At 47.6% G+C, this 19,958-nt stretch overlaps 1 protein-coding gene and 1 non-coding gene across 3 annotated transcripts in view; one reads left to right on the top strand and one right to left on the bottom strand.

The window, feature by feature from the left end:
* CPXM2 (carboxypeptidase X, M14 family member 2) overlaps nt 1-19,958 on the top strand; it is a 120,673-nt gene that overhangs the window by 6,227 nt on the left and 94,488 nt on the right. Inside the window, exon 2 of one of the 2 annotated variants that reach the window (XM_006220436.4) lies at nt 4,503-4,601. The exons of the other annotated variant lie outside the window; for it this stretch is intronic. Within the exon in view, the coding sequence (XP_006220498.2) occupies nt 4,503-4,601 (99 nt within the window). The remainder of the gene's footprint in view (nt 1-4,502; nt 4,602-19,958) is intronic. 2 annotated transcript variants of the gene reach the window in all.
* TRNAV-GAC (transfer RNA valine (anticodon GAC)) lies at nt 7,898-7,970 on the bottom strand. Its single transcript has one exon. It is a non-coding gene; the product is annotated as a tRNA-Val (tRNA).

Genomic DNA, 19,958 nt, shown 5'->3' with positions numbered 1-19,958 from the left:
TGGGTAGGTGTTCGGTAAAGTTTGTTCAGGATTCAGAGAGATTCAAAATCTGGCTCTGCCACTCACGGGCACACGTGACTTCCCCATGCCTCGAATTCCTCTCTGTGACTCAGGAATAATAATAGACCAAGCTTCTGGAGATGGTGGGAGGTTAGAAGGGTCAGTGCACAGTCTTCCGAAGGATGTGTCAGAGGCAGCTTCAACCCTGGTCCCCAGGTCCAGCCACGTCGGTGTCGCTCGGTGACACAGCCTGGGTTATTGGCATTTCCTTCTCATTCCCTTCACTTCTTCACTTGTGCTTCAGAGAATCATCTCCCACATGCACCCTTGCACCCATGGCCTTGTCTCAAGCCAGTTCCAGGCAGAACCCACAGCGAGACAGGCAGGTACCCACAGTGCCCTGCTGCTGTGATGCCGGTGTCTCTTGAAAGGCAAAGAGCTTCTTGTTTGGTTGCAAATCAGGACGGTGGCTGCTTCTGCACAGAGGCTGGGAGTGGCTGTCCGTCCTGCTCCAGGGACCCTGGTGGAGACTAAGTCTTCTGCACTGGAGACCAGCCCAGAGGAGGACACAGGCTGACCAGCTCCTTTGCCAGGGAAGACACAGCTGACCAGGAGCAGGGGAGGATTTCTGATAGATTGATCGATTGATTGGTTGATGGATCAATTGATTTTGGTCCACCCCTGGTAAAAAGCACTTAGAAAATTGCACTGGTGCCTCCATCTCCAGCCCAGACCATTCAGGTCACTAATTAACAGAAGCGTGCGCATCATTCAGCCACTCAGCCCTTTTTTTTTGAGGCGTCACTTGATCCCTGAGAAACATGTTTCCACCAGGAGCTTGACTTCTCAGATTTGGGGACTGGATAAGGGCACCAGCTGTTCCTTCCTGGTGTCACAGCCCATTTTCCCGCTGACACCTGCAGGGAGCACACGTTTTGAACCACTTTTGTTTCGGCTTTTCGCATTCACCTGCAGAGCCCTCCTTGCTCCCCCAGTGTTCAGAAACCACGAGGCTGCCTTTCTGGGAGAGCCCGCAGTGTCTTGGGGCCAGAGCCTTCCTCCTTATGTGGGTTCCTTCACAAGAGCCAGGTAGAAGCTCAGATCCCAGGGCTGAGTCCTTCCCGAGCCGGAGTGCAGATGCCATTGGGCTGGAATTTCCTGGGGAAAATGCAAATATGCAGCAAAGAATTTTTTGAGTTTCTGGGGTTGCTACTGTAAGCAGCTTGTCTAGAGAGGGGGAAAAATAGTTTGCTATCAACCAGGAAGCCTGATATTTGTCACCAGAGACCGGAATAGATTATGTGGTCCGCCCTGGCAGTTCAGTTTGCTACTTGTAAGGAATTCAGTTTTGTCACGCCGCCCAGATGGAGATGTTGATTTGATTCTGGCTCTTTCTCTGGATGCTGTTGCCACTCTACTCTTTCTTTCATCTGTACAGGCCATATGTTGCCTTTCTTGCTGAAAGAGAAGCAGAGGCTGGGAAGGGCCCAGGCTTGGTGTCAGGCTCCTGCTCTGCTACCTCCTGGCTCTGTCTGTGAGCCTAGCTGGGTCTCTTCTCCTCTGAACCTCAGTGTCCCCAGCTGGAGGATAATGCTCCTAGCAAGCTTCCTGCCCCAGAGGGGCCTGGGCCAAGATCCAGTGTTTTTATCTATGCAGAAATGCCTCGTAAGTTGTGACCCATGCTCCCCTTGTTGGCTGTTCCAGCAGCTGGATGGTGCTGTGTGACGTGGGGGGATGCAGTACTAATATTAATGATGCGAAGGCGGAGGCTGTCTTTGTTTGGGGGTCCCTGCAGGTCAGGTGCTGCCCGACGTGCTGTGATAGGCGTTGTCTGTTTCCTCTTCCCAAGTCCCGCTGAGGCAGGTGCTGTGTCTCCTCGTCTTACTGGTGAGGGGGCGGAGCACAGAGGGGTGAAAGGACCCCCCGAGGACACACGTGGTCAGTGCGGTGGCAGAACCTGGCCGCGTCGGGCTGGCACCAGATGCAAATCCTGGACGTGGATCTCCCCTAGAGAAGGTGACAGGGCCTCTCCTGTTGTCTCTGCCACTCTGCAACTCCCCGGGAGGGTTCTGTTCCCCACATGTCAGCCTCGGGGTGATCGCACATCTGCCCCCAATCTGGGCCTTCATTGGATTCCCAGGGCTGAGCAGGGATGTTTTCCTTGTGGGCGTGGGTCTAGCCCAGGGGAAGGAGGCTGAGGGTGTTCGGGGGACCATGCCCCCCTTTTAAAAAAAAAATTATTTATTTATTTATTTATTTGGTAGGGGAGATAATTAGGTTTATTTATTTATTTATTTATTAGTTTATTTATTTAATGGTGGTACCGAGGATTGAACCCAGGACCACAACCATGCTAAACACACACTCTTCCACTGAGCTATACGCTCCCCCTGGACCATGCTCTTTGACTCTCTCTCTCCCATGATGTTCCTGGAGGCTCGTGGGGTTGCTCTGGCAGGGAGAAGGCCTGCAATCAGTGGCCGACTTCTGAGGAGGGTTGGGTGGAACATTCTTTTCCAGAACTTTGGCTTTTTCCTCTCATATTTTGTAAAACTTTTTCCCCCCATAACAGCTTATCTTTCTACCAAATCAGACTCTGCATTCTCAAAAGTTATGGCACCTGTTTCCCCTGACAATCAAGGTCTTTGCATTCCTTCCATCAGGCTCTTTCAGAAGAGGCTGTCTCTGGAGGTCACCCACAGGACCGGGCCAGAGGCCGAGGTGACCTCAGGCTGATGTCAGATGCACTCAGGTTGGCAGCCTTCCTCCTCTGGCCTTTCTGAGTGTTTTGGTTCATTGATTTCCTTGACCCGAGGAGACCATTGAACTTTGTGTTTTTTCTTAGCTTTCATGAAAAAAGAAAGGTACGCCCAGCAGGCCTCACCCAAGAATGTGGTGGAGGGGGGACTGGCCTTGGCTGGGCCCAGTGCACCCTCGAAATTGTTTTGAAGATTTAAGGCTTTCTTGAGAAATATCTCTTTTGGGTGACTCTAGTACTGTCTGAAATGATTTCATTAATTGGCACAATCCGCTGGATGCTTTTGGTATTCCAACTTGCCTATTAAAGTTGAAACTAAGTGTCTTTCTCCACAGACCTTCCCTGCTCTTATTTTTGTCTGGTGGTCATTCACTGACTCATCATCATTCATGGTCCTTCTTTCATCATGGCCCATTATGTAGGACTCAACCATTCTCTGGAGATGCAGCAGCGAGCAATAGCTAACAAGTTCCTGCCCGCACGAACAGAACACGTTACAGGTGTGTGATGGTGAGACACAAGACAAGGGTGTGGAGCTGTAGTGCGGGCTGCCGACACCCCACTGTGGGGACCCACCCTTCCCTCGGGCACACCTGTCCCACAGCTGCCGGGGTGTTGGCTGTGCTGGCTCATGGCTGCTCCTTTCTCTGGAACATTGCTTTGGAGGGTGATGTTTCCCACTCCCCAGTTGATCAGTCTGTAGCCAGAGGCTGACTGGCACAAGAAGGTGGCTCCTTATCTCAAGGTGGGGACAGCACTGTGTGCAATTCCTGCCCCAGAGCTCCCTGCGGGATCAGGCTGAGTGACCCTGGTGAGGAACACAGCCGAACTTAGCTCCTTCCTCTGCCCCATCCTGTTTCCTCCTTCCCTTTCCCCTTAGAGCCCTCCCTCAATAAACTACATGCACTGAACCCTTGCCTCAGGCTCCACATGGAGACAACCTGACCAAAGATGAGTGTTATCCCAGCCCATCAAAGGAGGTGTTCATTTAGTTAGGAAGTTCAGGAAAGCTATCTCAAAGAGGGTACGGCAGAGCTGGGATTTGCAAGATCAGTGGGAGTTAAATAGATGGAGAGTGAACGGAAGGGCGCTCCAGGAGGAGGAACAGCCCAGGCCAGGTTCTGGTGGGCAGGAAACGTGGACTGAAGGCTGAATGGTGGGCAGGAATCGTGGACTGAAGGCTGAAAGGAAGCCAGCTTTCATGGAGCAGAGAGAGAGGGAGAGCACAGTGTGAGAGGAAGTTGGAGGGGCCAGTGAGGCACGAGCAGGCAGTGTTCCTGGGCTCCAGTAAGGAGTCCCTCTGGGTGGTGGGCATCATCACCCTCCAGGTACCAGCCAGGGCCTTGGAGGGAATTAGGTGGGAGGAGCCCAGCAGGGTAGGAGGTCTAGCTCTGGGGTCAGAGTTCTGGAGTTCCAGCTCCATTTAATCAATTAGATGTGGTGTCACGCTCAGGCCCCCAGGAGGGCCACAGGTACTCCACAGAAGGTTTGGTGTCTGAGAACAGTAACCGCCTGCAAGTGTACATTGTTTTTATTAGGAGTGCTGTTTCCCTGGGCGTTCACAGTAACACGCTAACTTTCCTTCGACCACAGGGACCTCAGAGTCCAAGGTGCCATCACTGGGTTCAGAGGATGGAGACGGCTGCCTTGCAGGGGAAGACGTTGAGTCTTCACCATCCTGGGACGACCTGACATATGTGGAGATGAAGGCATCTGTCTTTTTTTTTTTTTTTTGTCTTTTTAGGTAAAAATAGCAACAGAAAAGGCATGAGAACCAAGAGCTCTGAGAAGGCTGCCAGTGATGATCACAGTGTCCCGGTGGCCCGTGATGTGGTCAGAGAGGGTGAGTGAGGCCCCGGCTCCGACACTGGTCCAGGGACGACCCAGGCTGCAGAGTCCCGAGCGTGGGGCCACGTGGGGGCTGCTGCCTCTTCTGTTTTTTTATATATTTATTTTTAATGGAGGCACTGGGGATTGAACCTAGGACCTCATGCCTGCTAGACACGCTCTCTGCCGCTGAGCTATATCCTCCTGACTCTTCTGAACCTGCCATGTACAGGGGAAAACATCCACGGCTGCACTCTTCTGCAGAGCAAGTAACTCACAGCCATCTTTTCCCAACTGACATGACGAAGGTCACTTCTGAACTTCCTGGGGCTCTCAGTTGCCTTCCCTTCCCTTCCCCCTTCCTCCTCAAAGATAGCATCATCCTGCTTCTCATGGGGTCTCACCACTGCCCACGGCCTTGTGCCTGCCTTTCTTATAGAGGGAGGGTGCTCCCCGGTCAGAGATCAAGTCTTGTACTTCCAAAGCATGTGCCGCTAGGCCTGGCGTTTCACCATCACGTAAAAAGATCGGTCCTTTAATTCCTTACCTTAAGATGGTCAAAGCCATTATTTCCACACTCATGGGCACACTCTGGCCCACTAGCTATGGCCATTACTAGTATTATTAACTACTACTCTTACCATCATTGTGTCTATTACTCTAAAACTGTGGTATCTAGGATGATGTTTCTGCTGAATTAGTAATAGTGAACATGTATTAAGCACTTAAGCTCTCAGTAATTGCCGGGCACTGGGCTTCACACTTGCCCTCTCCGGATGTCCCTCTGAGAATTGTGGATATTATTATTATTATTATTATTATTAGCAGCAGCAGCAGCAGCAGCAGCACATATGAGGAAAATGAGACTCGGTAACACGGGTCATTTGTCTGCCGTCCTGCAGCTCACCAGTTGTAAAACAGGGAATTGACCCCAAGATTTTCCGGTTCTAGACTTTCTGCTCCGCAGCTCAGCTGCTTGAAAGAAATAGAGCGTTTCAGAGATTTGCATTTATAGAGGCAGGCTCCCTTTTCAGCGGCCGCGTGAGCCCATAAAGCGTGTCACAGAGGTGATGGTCACAGAGGGAAGCGCACGTTCCCTGAGGCGCAGTGTAATGATTTGGGGCCGTGTTTCTTGCCGTGAACTTACCATCAAAGAAATCATCGATGTGACTCACAGTGCCTCCTAAAGTAAAAACACAAGCTCCACAACAATGAAGTTCAGAGTCACTTAATAAATGAGAGTTCTGCTCCACCGTAAAGTGGGCAGGCGGGCGCCGCACTGCTTGCCCTTGGGGGCCCCGCACGTCAGGGGGGTGTGTGGTGGATGCAGGAGAGGCTGGGGCTGTGCTTCTGCCGGTTCGCCCTGACGTTGTGGTCCTCTGGGGTTTCAGCGAATGGGTGGTAATGAGACTCTCCCCTCGGGTGGGCCTTGGGCATGACCATTGGTCCCCTTGCCCCACCAACTGTGTCTTCAGCATCACCAGCCAGAGGGCTGGCGCGGCTTCCAGTGCGGGCCGCGCCTCTCTGGGTTCTGCTGCTGTCAGGTCTGGGCCAGGGCGTTCTTTCCTACCTTGTTCATTCTTAGGTGCTTTCAAGCATATTTAAAAAAATATTTTTCCAGATTTTTTTTTAGTAGCTTTAGCACCAAGGCTGATTTGAATGATCTTACTTCTTCATTACCAGAACTGGAAGGTATTACAATTTGGGGAGGCATTTTCACAAAGATTTTTCCAGGCCCGTTTCTCTACACATGTGTGTACATGTGTGTACACACACGCATGCACATGCACACACTCTGAAGTCTAAACTTGCCTCCTTGCCACACGTACATCCCCCTCCCCCTACTCTGGCCCACTCAGGGTTGTCCCCCTGACTTTGGCCTCAGAGCCCTGTCTGAACAGGTTGGGCCCACCCGTCTCAAAGACAGCCATTCTGGCTTCGATTCCCTGGGTGCCGTGGAAGTGATTTTGGTCTGGAAAACTTGTCCACGTTGTTCTGCTATTAAAACAAAATTGAGGCATGGAGGACATGCTGGAGGGAAGGGAAACTGTGAAGGTCCTGATAGGCAGATGTGGCGGGGAGAGAGATGGTGACGGGGACGGGGTCAGGGTCAGGTGCAGGAGGCAGGTGGCACAGCATTTGGGAACACGGGTCTGGGTCAGGAGAGGGCACCAGTGGGGGGTGCCAGGCCGAGGAGGGCCTCTGGTGACAGCTGGTTATTCTTAGGTGCCTGCGTCCATTGTTCTCTCAATACTGGGGGCCTTTCTAGAGATGTGGCAGAATGAAGGTCAAGGTGGCAGGTGGAACAAATGTCACTTACATCATGAGCAAGGTGACAGGTGGAACAGATGTTACCTACTTCATTTTCAGGGTGGCGAGTGGTACAGATTTAACTACTTTGAGTTCTGTGAGTGGATGGCATCAAAGGGCTTGTGTTAGATGTGGATTCGCCCCTAGACAACCTTAGCTTTGAGGGAAAGGTTATGTACACGGCTGTCCCTTTGACTAAGGAGAGGTGTAGCTATGGCAAGTATCCAAAATACATCTTGGATATTGTTCCATAATATCCTAGTTCTTCATGGTTGAATCATTGGCCTAGTTCTTCACCTCTCCCTGTGTCCACACCCTTTGCCATATAACTTTTAAGTTCCCTTCACGAAAGGAGAAAGCCCCTTGACTTTAGGCGGGTCCATGTGCCTTGTTGAGGAATAAGGTGGGGTGACAAGGTGTAAGTTCTGCACTGAGGGCTTGCAAGACTTTGCCTGTTTCCATTTGCTCCTTCTGTTTTCACAAGAAGACTGTATGCACTTAGGTCACTGGTCCAAGGAGCCTGAGAGATGAGTAGAGCGGACACAGGCTCAGGCTGTAGCCTGGAGCCCCCAGCTGAGCCCAACTGATTTGTAGGAGACCAAGAAATCAGTGCTTACTGTGTGCCACTAGGAGTTGTGGTAGTTTGTTACACAGCAGTAGCTGACGAATACAGTGAAGATGAAGACTCTCTTTTTTTAAAACTTGCATCATGTTCTGTTGAATGGATGTTCCACAGTTTATTTAACCACCAAGTGATGGACATTTAGGTTGTTTTCAATATTTTGCTACTATAGTGTTGCAGTGAAATTACCATATACACTGTCATTTACCAAGCACTGGTTGCAGAAAATTCCCTACTTGGCATTCAGATCCCAGCATGAATTGACCTATTTCTGTCCTCTGCCTCCCTTTTTTAATTTTAATTTTTAAAAATATTTATTTATTTATTTAAACTTTTTTGGTGAGGGGAGATAATTAGGTTTATTTATTTATTTAGTTTAATGGTGGTACTGGGAATTGAACCCAGGACCTCCTGCATGTCAGGCAAGCACTTTACCAGTAAGCTATACCATCCCTTCTTCTGCCTCCCTTTTTTCACAGCCAGACCGGAGCTTGTTTCTCAGACATGCCCTGTGGTGAAAGCTGGCTCTCATGTTTCCTCCAAAGGGAGCTGGACAGAAGTCTCAGTCAGCGATGGGGAGGCAGCTTTGGGGTCAGGCACTACTCTCACTGGCTGTGAGGCTCTGGGCAAGTTACTGATGTCCCTATGACTCAGTTTCCGCCTCTCTAAAGAGGGGATAAAATCTCCTTTATAGGATTTTCGTGGACACAAAATAAAGTGTGTACAGTGGAGCACACACAGTACACAATAAGCTCTCGGCCAGCGTGAGCTATGATTTTCACATACTATCTGGGGATTGTTTTTGTGCCTCAGTTATAGGAGTTGGCAGATATTTCTAAAAGATCAGATTGTAAATATTATATACTTTACTGGCCAGAAAGCAAAGTTGAGGATATTATGTTGGTACTGAAATAACCATTAAAAATGTAAAAACTGTTCTTATCTCATGGGCCACACAGACACAGGCGGTGGGCTGGATTTGGCCCTCACTTGGGCTGTAGCTTGCCGACCCCTGTCTTAGAACTTCGTGGTTCTGCAGATGCTGCCTCCAGGAAGCCTGCCTTGATCATCTTTCTTTTGCTTTCCTGTATCTCTTCCTCATGGTCTTGGTCCCCTTCTCTCTCACATCACAGTGATTCTCTTGCATCCTGGGAGGTTCTGAATGTCTAGGGGCAGGGTCCCTGTCTGATCCAGCTCAAGATGTGCCCAGTGTTGGTAGCAGCACTTAACAAGAAAAATGAACCTGTTTATTGAGCACCTGCACTCTGCCAGAACTAATGTTCTGGGGTAGAGAATAGGTTTCCGTGTATGTTAAAGTGGGTTTTCCATGGCCCGGATGAGCAGGACTGGCCCTCCACAGGAAGTGGTCTCTCATCTGTAGGAAAGACGCTTGACTTCCCACCATCATGGAACTGGGATGGTTTTCCTGAAGCAGCTCATGCCCTCAGTGCTCTGCCTCATGCCTGGGTTGGGTGAGATTTGAAGCCTCTACCAACCAGATACCTCGTGGATTGACCTTAGTGTGTGTGTGTCTTTGAACCTGGAGGTTTGTCATTCTATCACAGACAGTGTGGTTTTTCATCCAAGCCCTTGCTGTGAGCCTGGCCCCATTGCTGCAAGGCCAGGCGGCTCTCTGGGGCTCCACCTGGTCATCACCCGATGTCTGGCACAGCTGTGGAGGGCAGTGGGGTGAAGCCCAGATTCCTGGCTCTGGAGGAGGTGGGGCGACATGGTCTCAGTGGCTGCTCAGGTGCTGTGATAAACAGTCACACCTGTATTTCAGACTCCTTTGGAAGTGAGAGGGGAGGCGAGGGTCCAGAATTGGGACAGAGTGACACTCCTCTTGGACAAACCTCGGTTAGGAAGCCTGAGACGTGGACACTGGGAAAACAAGGGCTGTTTTCTCTTCTTTTTGACTCCATCTCAAACGTGCCTATAAAGGTCTTCTTCAGTCTAAAATGAAGCATTTGTCCTGTGAGGTTTTTCTAGTCTCCCCTTGCGATTTGGAGAGATTTATTTTGTTCCTCCAATGGTTTTGTGGTGGCAGGGTCTTCACTAGGTCTCATCAGGGGTCCTGGCCTCGCTGCTGCCTACAGCAGACAGTACACTGAGTGTGTTGATTAATGCTGTGGGGGCCGGGTGGCCAGCCCAAGGCTGTGGGCTCCAGAAGCCTCGATCTGAAACCAGAGCCACAGTGGACTTGCTGGCCAGACCAGGGCAGCACTCCCCCAAGAGGAGCAGAGCCCCTGAGGAAGAGTGGGACACGTGCTCCCTGAGAGCATCCTGCTTCCAAGAGGGAGGAAGTCAGGGCAGAGCTGAACCACACGCACCATTTATTGGTGTCCGTGTGCCAATCAGACAGGCTACCCCCAGGGCGGAGTGAGTCGGGTGGCAGAGAGCTATACAAACACCCCTCAGGAACACCTCTCCTCACGGAAGCCAACAGCAAAGAAGTCTTCTCTTCGGCATATGCCTGCAAGTTTAAAATCATTCCATCTTCCTGGAGAATTTTTTTTTGCAATTGTGCATTGACTTTCTTTATGGACTAATACTACTCTTTGACTTAAAAAATCAAGTTTGTGTGGCATTAAAGAAGCTATACGGCAACTTAAAAACTAGGGTAGGCTTGGATGGTCTTTTTTAAAGGTCTGGGACGTGTAGGAACATAGAATGTCTATTCCTTGAAAGTTTGAATGAACTGGACTGTAAATTCATCTGAGCTGGACACTTTCCGTAGAAGAAATTCTTGCATAATTCTTTACTTTCTTTCATGGTTCCTGAACAATCAGATTTCCTGTTTTTGAGTATATATATTAATATATATATATATATATATATATATATATATATATATATATATATTGAGTTTATATATATATATATTTTAACTTCAGTATATCCTTTTTATGGCAAGTAGAGGCCATGTTTCTTGCACTATACTCAGGATGAATAGTTTATGAGAAAAACATTTTCCTGATTATTCAATCAAATCACCTTATTTCCCTGGGTCTTTTGGAAGGCATACCTCTATTCATGTTCTTCTTGTGGAATTTTTGTTCCTAGCAGACTAAACTTCAGTGTTTGTTCTTTACTCATCTTTGAATGAGGCAACATCTGGTCAGATTTTCTCCACTAGGGGCAGTCTAAGCCCTTCCTCAGATCTACAGGTGTTGACCAGGCCAATATGCAAACTAAAAGTAGAGCTACCATATGACTCAGCAGTTCCATTGCTGAGTATATATCTGAAAAAAACAAAAATGCTAATTGGCAAAGATACATGCCCCTCAATGTTTATAGCAGCATTATTTACCATTGCCAAGACATGGAAGCAACCTAACTGTCCATCAACAGATGAATGGATAAAGAAGATGTGGCATACACACACACACACACACACACACACACACACACACACACACACACACACACACACACACACTGGAATACTACTCAGCTATAGAAGAAGAATGAAATTTTGCCTTTTGCAGCAACATGAGTAGACTTGGAGGGCATTATACTAAGTGAAATAAGTCAGAGAAAGACAAATACTGTATGATATATCACTAATATGTGGAATCTAAAAAGTACAACAAACTAGTGGATATAACAAAAAAAAAAGCAGACTCCCAGATCTAGAGAACAAACTAGTGGTTACTGAGGAGGAGAGGCAAGGGAGAGGCAACACTGGTAGGGGATTAAGATGTTTGTATGAAATATGCTACAAGGCTATATTGTACAACATGAGGAATATAGCCAGTATTTTATGATAACCATAAATGGACTATAACCTTTAAAAATTGTGAATCACTATACTGTACACCTGAAACTTATATAATATTGTGCATCAACTATACTTCAATTAATAAGAAAACCCAGTACAGTTTCCAGTTTCTAGCAGCCTTTTATCTTTTACATGTTTTTTCTCTTCTGAGGTGCTCACTTCTTCCCTCCGTGCTGGTTCTTAGACATCCTGATTTGTGGGGGGCTGTGATTATCCTCTTGTGCTCCCATCAGTGTTCCTCTTGACCCCACACTCTCACACCTCCCCCTACTTCCTGTCCAGTTGTTTTTTAAGACTCTCTGATCCAAACAGGTGCAGGAACTTGGCTAGGGGGAGAGGTGAGCGCCTGACCACCTCAGAAAGCCCGGACGACATCTGGGCTCTAGAGGCGGGTGTCCAGTTTTCTAGCAGCTGCAGACCTTGGGTTTCAAAATGGAGGCATACCAGAGACATGAAGGGTTTTTTGGTCCCTCCTCTGGTCATCTCCATTTTTTTCCCCAACTATCTCCATCAGATTCGTAGGTGGTGAATATTCTTCCGCACCTGGCATGAGGTTGATTCATTGTTGACAGTCTTTCCTTACCTGCATCTTCGTAGGTTTTTAGGATGAGTTTGGGAGAGGTTGCAAAATCTTACACCAAAGTTCCCCCAAGTCTCCTGTCCCTCCGCACAGCTGGTGACTTTATGGGTTATGTTAAATAAACTTTCTTAGATTGTGAGTAAGTTTTTCCTTTTCACATCTCTTCAAAAAACTTTTTATTTTGAAATAAGAATAGATCCAGAGGAAGTTGCAGACAAATGGGGTCTTGTGCACCCTTCACCCTGCTTCCTCCAGTGCTGCATAACCGTGGTACAATAACAGTGTCAGGCCACTGGCATTAGTACAATGCACAGACCATCCTCAGATCCCACCAGTTATACCTGGGCACGTGTGTGTGTGTGTGTACACATTCCTGTGATTGTACCATGTGTGTAGTTTCATGGAACTACCGCCACAGACACAGAACAGTTCCATCACTCAAAGGCTTCCTTGTGCTGCCCCTTTATAGCCACACCCCCTCTCCTAGCCCCTTAACTCTCGGCAACCACTGACCTGTGCTCCGTTTCTCTCATTTTGTTATTTCAAGAATGTTCGATAAATGGAGTCATACAATATCCAGCTTTTGAAATTGACATTTTCCTCCCCTCAACATAATTCTCTTTCACTCTTCCTGAATTGGATAAATTGGCTTAGTTTGGTATTAATGTGATGTAATAGTCAGGAAACACCAAGCCTTTAAAAATTATCACGATTGAAGTGTAAGTACCACACACACACAAAAGTCTAGAGCTCATAAGGGGTGTGACTCATTGGGTTGTCACCTACACCGCTCCCATGTAATGTGAATGAACCATTATAACTGTGATTTGGATCAGAGATAGAACATGACCAGAACCTCCGATGCCTGCCTTCTGCTCTTCCTCAAAGATAACCACTGGCAGAGGTTCCTTTTGCCTCTTTTGAACTTAATCTTCATGGAATCATACACTGTATTCTCTTTGTGGCTGGTTTCTCTCACTCGGCAGTACGTTTATGAGATTCGTCCGTGTCACCATGGAGTGCTGTGGCTTATTTATTTTCATTGGTTTCTAGGATTCTACTACATCACTCTTCCACAGTTTATTAATTCATTCTCATATTAGTGGACATTTGAATCATTTTCAGTGTTTGGCTATTACACATCTAGTAATATGCTAGGATAATTCTTGCATGAGTCTTTTGGCATACGTGTGAATGCTTTTCTACCTAGAAGTAAGGTTGCTGGGTCACAGGGCGTGAGATCTGTAGTAAATAGTCCTAGACAGTTTTCCAGAGTGGTTGGACCTGTTAACACGTGTGTCGGCAGTGCTGCCTCGCTTCCTCACCAGCATCTGATACTGTGTCTTTCTAGCCGCATCCATGTTGCTGGATGTGGACTGGTATCTCGTGGTAGTCCTAATTGCAATTTCCTGAAGATTGATGACTAATGCTTACTCACCGTTAAGATATCTTCTTTGGTGAATGCCTCTTCATGTCTTTTGCTCATTGTTTTTCTTATTAATTTATAAGAGGGTTTTTTTGCTTATTTGCTTTTCTTAAAAATACTGTGGATATGAGTCCTTTGTTAGATATATGCATAGCAAATGCCTTCTCACACGCTTTGGCTTAACTTTTCATTCTGGAAATGTGTCTCCTGAGTAACAGATCTTACATTTAATATAGACCATCAGTATTTTCCTTTAGTACTTTTGTTTCACGTTTAAATTATTTTTTCTTATTTACCCCAAGATCATGTATCTTTTTACGTTATCTTCTAGTAAGGTTTCTTTTGACATTAACATATTTCTATTAAAATTACTTAGACTTAAATAAAAATTAAGTAATGAAGTAACAGTGCATGGAGATGATAAGCGAGTGATTGAGGTTTGAGAAATGCTATTTTTTTAAAAATATTTTTTATTGATTTATAATCATTTTACAATGTTGTATCACATTCCAGTGTAGAGCACAATTTTTCAGTTATACATGAACATATATATATTCCTTGTCATATTTTTTTCTCTGTGAGCTACCATAAGATCTCGTATATATGTCCCTGTGCTATACAGTATAATCTTGTTTATCTATTCTACAATTTTGAAATCCCATCTTTCCATTCCCACCCTCTGCCCCCTTGGCAACCACAAGTTTGTATTCTATGTCTATGAGTCTGTTTCTGTTTAGTATTTATGTTCTTTTTATTTTTTTAATTCCACATATGAGCGATCTCATATGGTATTTTTCTTTCTCTTTCTGGCTTACTTCACTTAGAATGACATTCTCCAGGAGCATCCATGTTGCTGCAAATGGCGTTATGTTGTCAGTTTTTATGGCTGAATAGTATTCCACTGTATAAATATACCACATCTTCTTTATCCAGTCATCCGTTGATGGACATTTAGGCTGTCTCCATGTCTTGGCTATTGTAAATAGTGCTGCTATGAACCAGTAATTCCTTTTTTGGCTTTACAGGCGATATGTAGGGAACAGACTTAATTTTCCATGATGCTGCTGGCATAGTGACATCAGTTATATGGGACTGTAGTACAAATTCATTCATTTACTTGGGAAACATCGATTGGGCTTTGGGAATTCAGTGACAAGAACTCATCGTTGCCACCCTGGGACATTGACAGTGTGGCTGGTACCTTTTTTAGGTGGGGGTGCGTAGGATGAGAGGGTGGGTGTTGGAGGAGGAAGCCTTGGGAAGCTCAGGGGTCAGAGCCTCCAGAGGACAGGCGGCTCTGGGCAAGAGCCACTTCTGCCAGCACAGACTGATATCCAGCTCCCTGAGTGTCCTCTGCCTGATCCCCTGAGGCCTGGGAAACAGAATCTCTAAGGTCGTGTAGCCATAGAGGTAAGAGACACCAGCTGGGTTCCGAAGGTCTCAGAAGATTGACTTGGGAGCTTTTGACTAGGGTGTGGCCCCTCTGCATCCCCATGGGTCTGAGTCTCCAGGGAGGGGTCTGGGCATTTTGTGTTTCTCCCCAGAATATTCTGACGTTGAGTCATGGTGAGAACTGTGGCCTGGAGGAGCCCAGAAGTGAGGGAGGAGCTATCTAGGGATTTAGATAAGGCTGGGATTAGCTCCTCTGCAAGGTCGCAGGGGTGGGGGGTTCCCCTCTGGGGAACCACTGACGTCTGAGACAGCAAAGAGCCACTGCAGACACTTTCCCCAGTGCACCAGGAAGCTGCTGCCACACTCTCACTGGTCAAAGGGAACACCAAGTTCAGAAAGGCGAAGGAAAGAATGTCCTAAAAGTCAGAGCTCTTCTGTTTATAGGCGACAGTGAAAGCTAAAGTTCAGGATGGCTGTGAGCTTGTCCCTGGCAGTGATCTTGAGGTCCTGGAGAATTCTTTGCTCTGTTTCCAGCAGACATCACAGCAGGCCACAAGGCCTCGGACTCCAAGCTCTCCTCTGCCAACTGGTGACGCCTGTCCCAGCGCCTCTTCCTTTCTTTGATGTGACCCCCAAATGCCACCATGCAACTTGCATCTGTGTCACACTGTTGGGTTTCCAAGGCACAAAGAGGTGGCGTAAAGATTGTGCCTGGGATTTTATGTCACGCTAGATTTTAAAATTCTAACTCAAGACACTTCGGTGCTGCTTAACTCCGTGTCAGCCTCTTTGAGTCTTCATTTGTTTATGTATAAAATGGCAATGGTAACGAGACAGGAGGGAAGGGGGCAGGGCGCAGCCAATAAGGAATGACAACAATTAGCACCAAGATGGCAGGAAATTCAACTCCCCGTAGACCTTGAGGCCCAGGATGATGAGAGGCTGACTGCCAGGAGACCTTGAGCTTCAGTATGCACTGACTGTAATATGTTAGCATAGTAAATGGCACTCCCACAGGCTTCATGACAGGTCTGTGGCTGACAATAGAAGGCCAAAAAGTGGGCAGTGGTCCAGTTTTTGGGACTCCCTGCCCCTTCCCCAAAATAGTTGGAATAATCCTCCCACTTGTTAGCATGTGAAGTTACTGAGCCCCTAGAACCCAACATCCCCGCACCTTGTGGCCTTTCTCTTGCCTTCTGAGACGGCCCGCGCGCTGTCTGTGGAGTGTGTGTCTGCTTTTACTTTAATGCTTCGTGGCCTCTCTGGCCTTCTGAGACGGCCGGCACTCCATCTGTGGTGTATGTATTTCTCTGAATAAATCGACTTTTACTCAACTATGGCTTGCTCTTGAATTCTTTCCTGCGTGAAGCCAAGGGCCCTCCCTCCTCTCACACCCCACATTTTCCTGTATCAGTACTGCCCATCTTTCATGGTCCTTATGAAGATTAAATGACAGGATGTCTTCAGAGGGTCTGGCTCATGCTTGCATTGCTCCCCAAATCACTACTCTTATAAAATCATTGTCATGACTTGACTGTCATAACAGCCTCCCCTCCAGGCAGATTTAGGGTACTGGGGCTGGAGTGTTGCCACTGATGCTCCAGATTCAGTATTCCAAGCTCTACCCTGTATTCTGACTGTGCCCTGTAACTTCTGGGTCACAAACTCCTTCATGATATGAAATGCAAAGAGCTGGTGTGCACACAGGGTCATTTATGGTGGTGATTGGAATCAATATATGCCATCGTGCTAATAACCATTTTGGAAAGTGGCCGCAATGCAGAGAATTTTGGCAGGGGACAGATTTAATTAAACGTGTGTGCGCTTGTCAAGGCGGAGCTGTGGAATGAGGCAGTGGGTCCCGTCTTTGCCTACCTCCTTGGGAACAGAGCACAGGCCTGGGAAGCCACGCCCCTTTCAGCACAGGGTGCCTGGAAGAGAAAGTCGCATCATCTCTGATGACTGTCACTCTTTCCTCCAGATTGTGACACATCGCCAGTCTCTAATTAATATTTTCCTGAAGTGTTCTTTTCACACCCACATGCTTCTCAGGATTAGAGTCTTTTTCCTCTTAGAAGTAACGCGAATTTGACTTGATGATAGAGGATTGCGTTTCTGTGTTTCTGTGGGAGGAGCAGGGAGCTGTCTCGAGGGCTGTTCAGTGGCTGCTGCTGGAACAAACTGGCCCAGGAGCCGAGTCCTTGCTGAGTTCCTGCCAGAGCCGCTTCAGAGCAGCCTGGCTGGGGACTGAGAACACAGAGGAGGGGTGAAGAGCTGGGAATGAGTTTCCTATTGATTTCAAGCACTCTTTAAACCTAGTAATTATCTCCTCAATTGACATTGCAATCTTGACTGTAGTACCAACATATTACATTCCAACCAGGATGCCGTTGCTCTGCGGTTCTGGCCTTTTGACTTTCCCATTGCGGATGTTTAAATTAAGCTTTGAAACACGTATGTCTCCTCCATTTTACTTGATCCTTGAGGCCACACCCCGACTTCCTCAATAATGTTTTCTAAAGATGGAGAAAAGTCCTGCTTGTTGGCAGGTGGTACAATGATTGACAGGTCCTTGGACAGGGGCTAGATGTACCTTTGAGGATTTGAAACCAAGGGAATTCTAGCTTCTAGATCAAGCTTTGCATTGCTTTTGGGGTTCTTTGGTGGGTAGAGCGTTCTGGGCTCTTTTTGGGGAGTCACTGCGCAGAACTCAGGTCTTACTGAACCACGTGCACATGCATGTCTGTGTCTGGTGCATTATTCCAGCAGTGCATCAGCAAGAATCTGAGGTTATGATGGAAGAGGGGTTAAATCTTCTAAGCATTTGTCTGAAGATGCCCTTTTGACTGTTGACAGACAGTTGGTTCTAGATTCTGATTTCTTTCCCTCAGCCCTTAGACGCAGGACTTGCCAGTGTTAGTGTGGTTGTCACTTCCTAATCTGCTGAAAGTCGTGGACAAAACGGGACTGTGGCTGGATGGGGCTGTTTGTCTCCTTTCTGTCTCCTCTGCCCTTGAGGAGTTTCCATTTCAAAGGTACGGAGGTGTCCTTGAGGGTGGCAGACTCATTCTGTGGGTTCAGTTTGGCCGCTCACCTAGTGCCTCTGGGGCTGTACTGTCAGCAGCCGTCCTCCGCTGTGTCCAAAGTCCAGGCAGCCAAGCGGCTGCGGCCCCACCCATGTCCCCTCACGGACCAGGAGGCGGCCTTGAGCACCAGCCGGGTATCTTAATCATCGTATGTGGTGTTCTTTCCCGTGTGGTTTTGTTCCATGTTGCCGGTGAGCCCGAGGGGGAGGAGCACCTCATTTTGCTCATTTGGGGCGTTGAGTAGACCTGCCAAAAATCTTGAGAATGATTTCCCAGGGTAGAAGAAAGAGGAGAAAGATGGGTCAGGTTGAAATACAGATGCACCTTGTTTTATTGCACTTCGTTTGACCGTGCTTTGCGGATAGTTTTTTTTGTTTTTTTTTTTTTTTGCAAATTGAAGGTTTGGGGCAATCCTGCATCTAGCAAGCCTGTCGGTGCCATTTTTTCCGACGGCGTTTGCTCAGTGCGTGTCTCTGTCACATTTTGGTAATTCTGTCGCTACTTCATGCTTTTTCATTATTATTATTATATTTGTTATGATGATCTGTGATCCATGACCTCTGTTGTTCTTCCTGTGACCTTCTGAAGGCACAGATGATAGCATTTTCAGCAATAAGGAATTTTTAAATTAAGGTACGTACATTGCTTTTTTAGACAATGCTATTGCACACTTAATAGACTAGTATAGTGTAAATACAGCTTTTATATGCACTGAGAAACCAGAATATTCTTGTGATTCACTTTACTGCAATATTTGCTTTACTGTGGTGGTCTGAAACTAAGGTCACAGTATCGCCGAGGTCTGCCTGTACTGAAATTCCTCGGAGTTAAGTGTTTAATACAGACATTTCAGTGCTCTGTATTTTTAGTTAATTTAGAATTTTTAAGTCAAAGGGTAATTTTTCTGTCCTTTGTTTTCCTGCCTTCGTAATAGGAAAACCCTTAATTGATCTAAACATGAGATGACTGTGTCAGACTTTCAGTATAAAGTCATTGAGATGAGCCTTGGAACTTCAGGCAGGGATCGTGTGATTCTGACCTGAGATTTTTGCCACATTGATCTTTGCATAAAGGAATGTGGGATAGAGAACTTGTATTTAAATGTTCTATAAGTTTAAAAAGTGTTTTAAACTGTGATTTGGGGAAGGTGGGTGGTGCCCAAATGATTTGGCTTGTAGTTTTTTCTGAGCCTAGCGGGATACCGCATCGTGGAACCAGGATGCAGTAAACGTTTGTTGAGCGGCATTGCATTGATGGTTACGGGACAGAGTGAAAGGCAGTGTCAAACAGATACGTGGTGGAAAGAAAGGAGTGGAGGCTCTCCAGGAGAAAATAAAGAATGGAGGATTGAGGAAATAGAGATAAACCTCCCGAGTGAAGGTCCGCTCGTGCTGTGCCTCCGTGACCCCCCGTGGCGCTGCAGCGGAGGGGGAGGTCGCGCAGCCCGGGAGCGCCGCTCCGGCAGGGGACCATGGAAGACGGTGGGAGCATCTCCTGCAGGTGCAGCATCACATCGCAGCTGAGAGGAGCCACCGGGGCTTCTGCTGCCAGCAGGCTTGACGTGTGGGAGGTTGTGGAATAGACTGACCTCCAAGTACTCTTGCTGGTGGGGTCCTGAGTTTAAACCTCATACGTGTGCTTCACCTCCTGCTGGTGTGGATGGCTTCTGGGAGCTCATGTGGATTGTTGCAGGGAGGGGAGGGAGGACCCTCAGTGATGAGTCTGAGGGCTACAGCCCTGCACTGCAGAGGAGGAAAAGGCTCCCCTCAAATGAGGAAGAAGGCAAGGGAGACCCAGAAAGCTGTCATGTCATGGAAACCTTGGGGTGGGGCTGGGGAAAAGCCAAGAGGGAGCAGACTGAAGGGAGCCCAAGAAGAGTCTGAAGAGTCCAAGAGGGTCGCCGACTGAGAAGAGCCACTGTGCTCTGAGATGGAAGCCAGAGCGCAGAATGCAAAAATTCAAGGAAGGGACGGATGGAGAGGAAGTCAAGACAGAGGTGCAGACCCTTGGGGTTGGGTAGAGAGGGAAGGTGGCCAGAGGAACTGGTACAGCATGGCTTCACAAGGCTGCACGTGGTTGGTATTTCCTGCCACGCTGGACTGGCAGCTCCACATGCCCATCGTGTACGTGAACTTGAAGCCCAAGCATCCATTCCCTCTGCTAACGGCACTCAGAT

Source organism: Vicugna pacos, chromosome 11, assembly GCF_048564905.1.
Source record: "Vicugna pacos chromosome 11, VicPac4, whole genome shotgun sequence".
NCBI classification, from domain to species: domain Eukaryota; kingdom Metazoa; phylum Chordata; class Mammalia; order Artiodactyla; family Camelidae; genus Vicugna; species Vicugna pacos.
The sequence above is the reverse complement of the archived record's forward strand: the minus strand, read 5'-3'. Positions and strand labels throughout refer to the sequence as shown.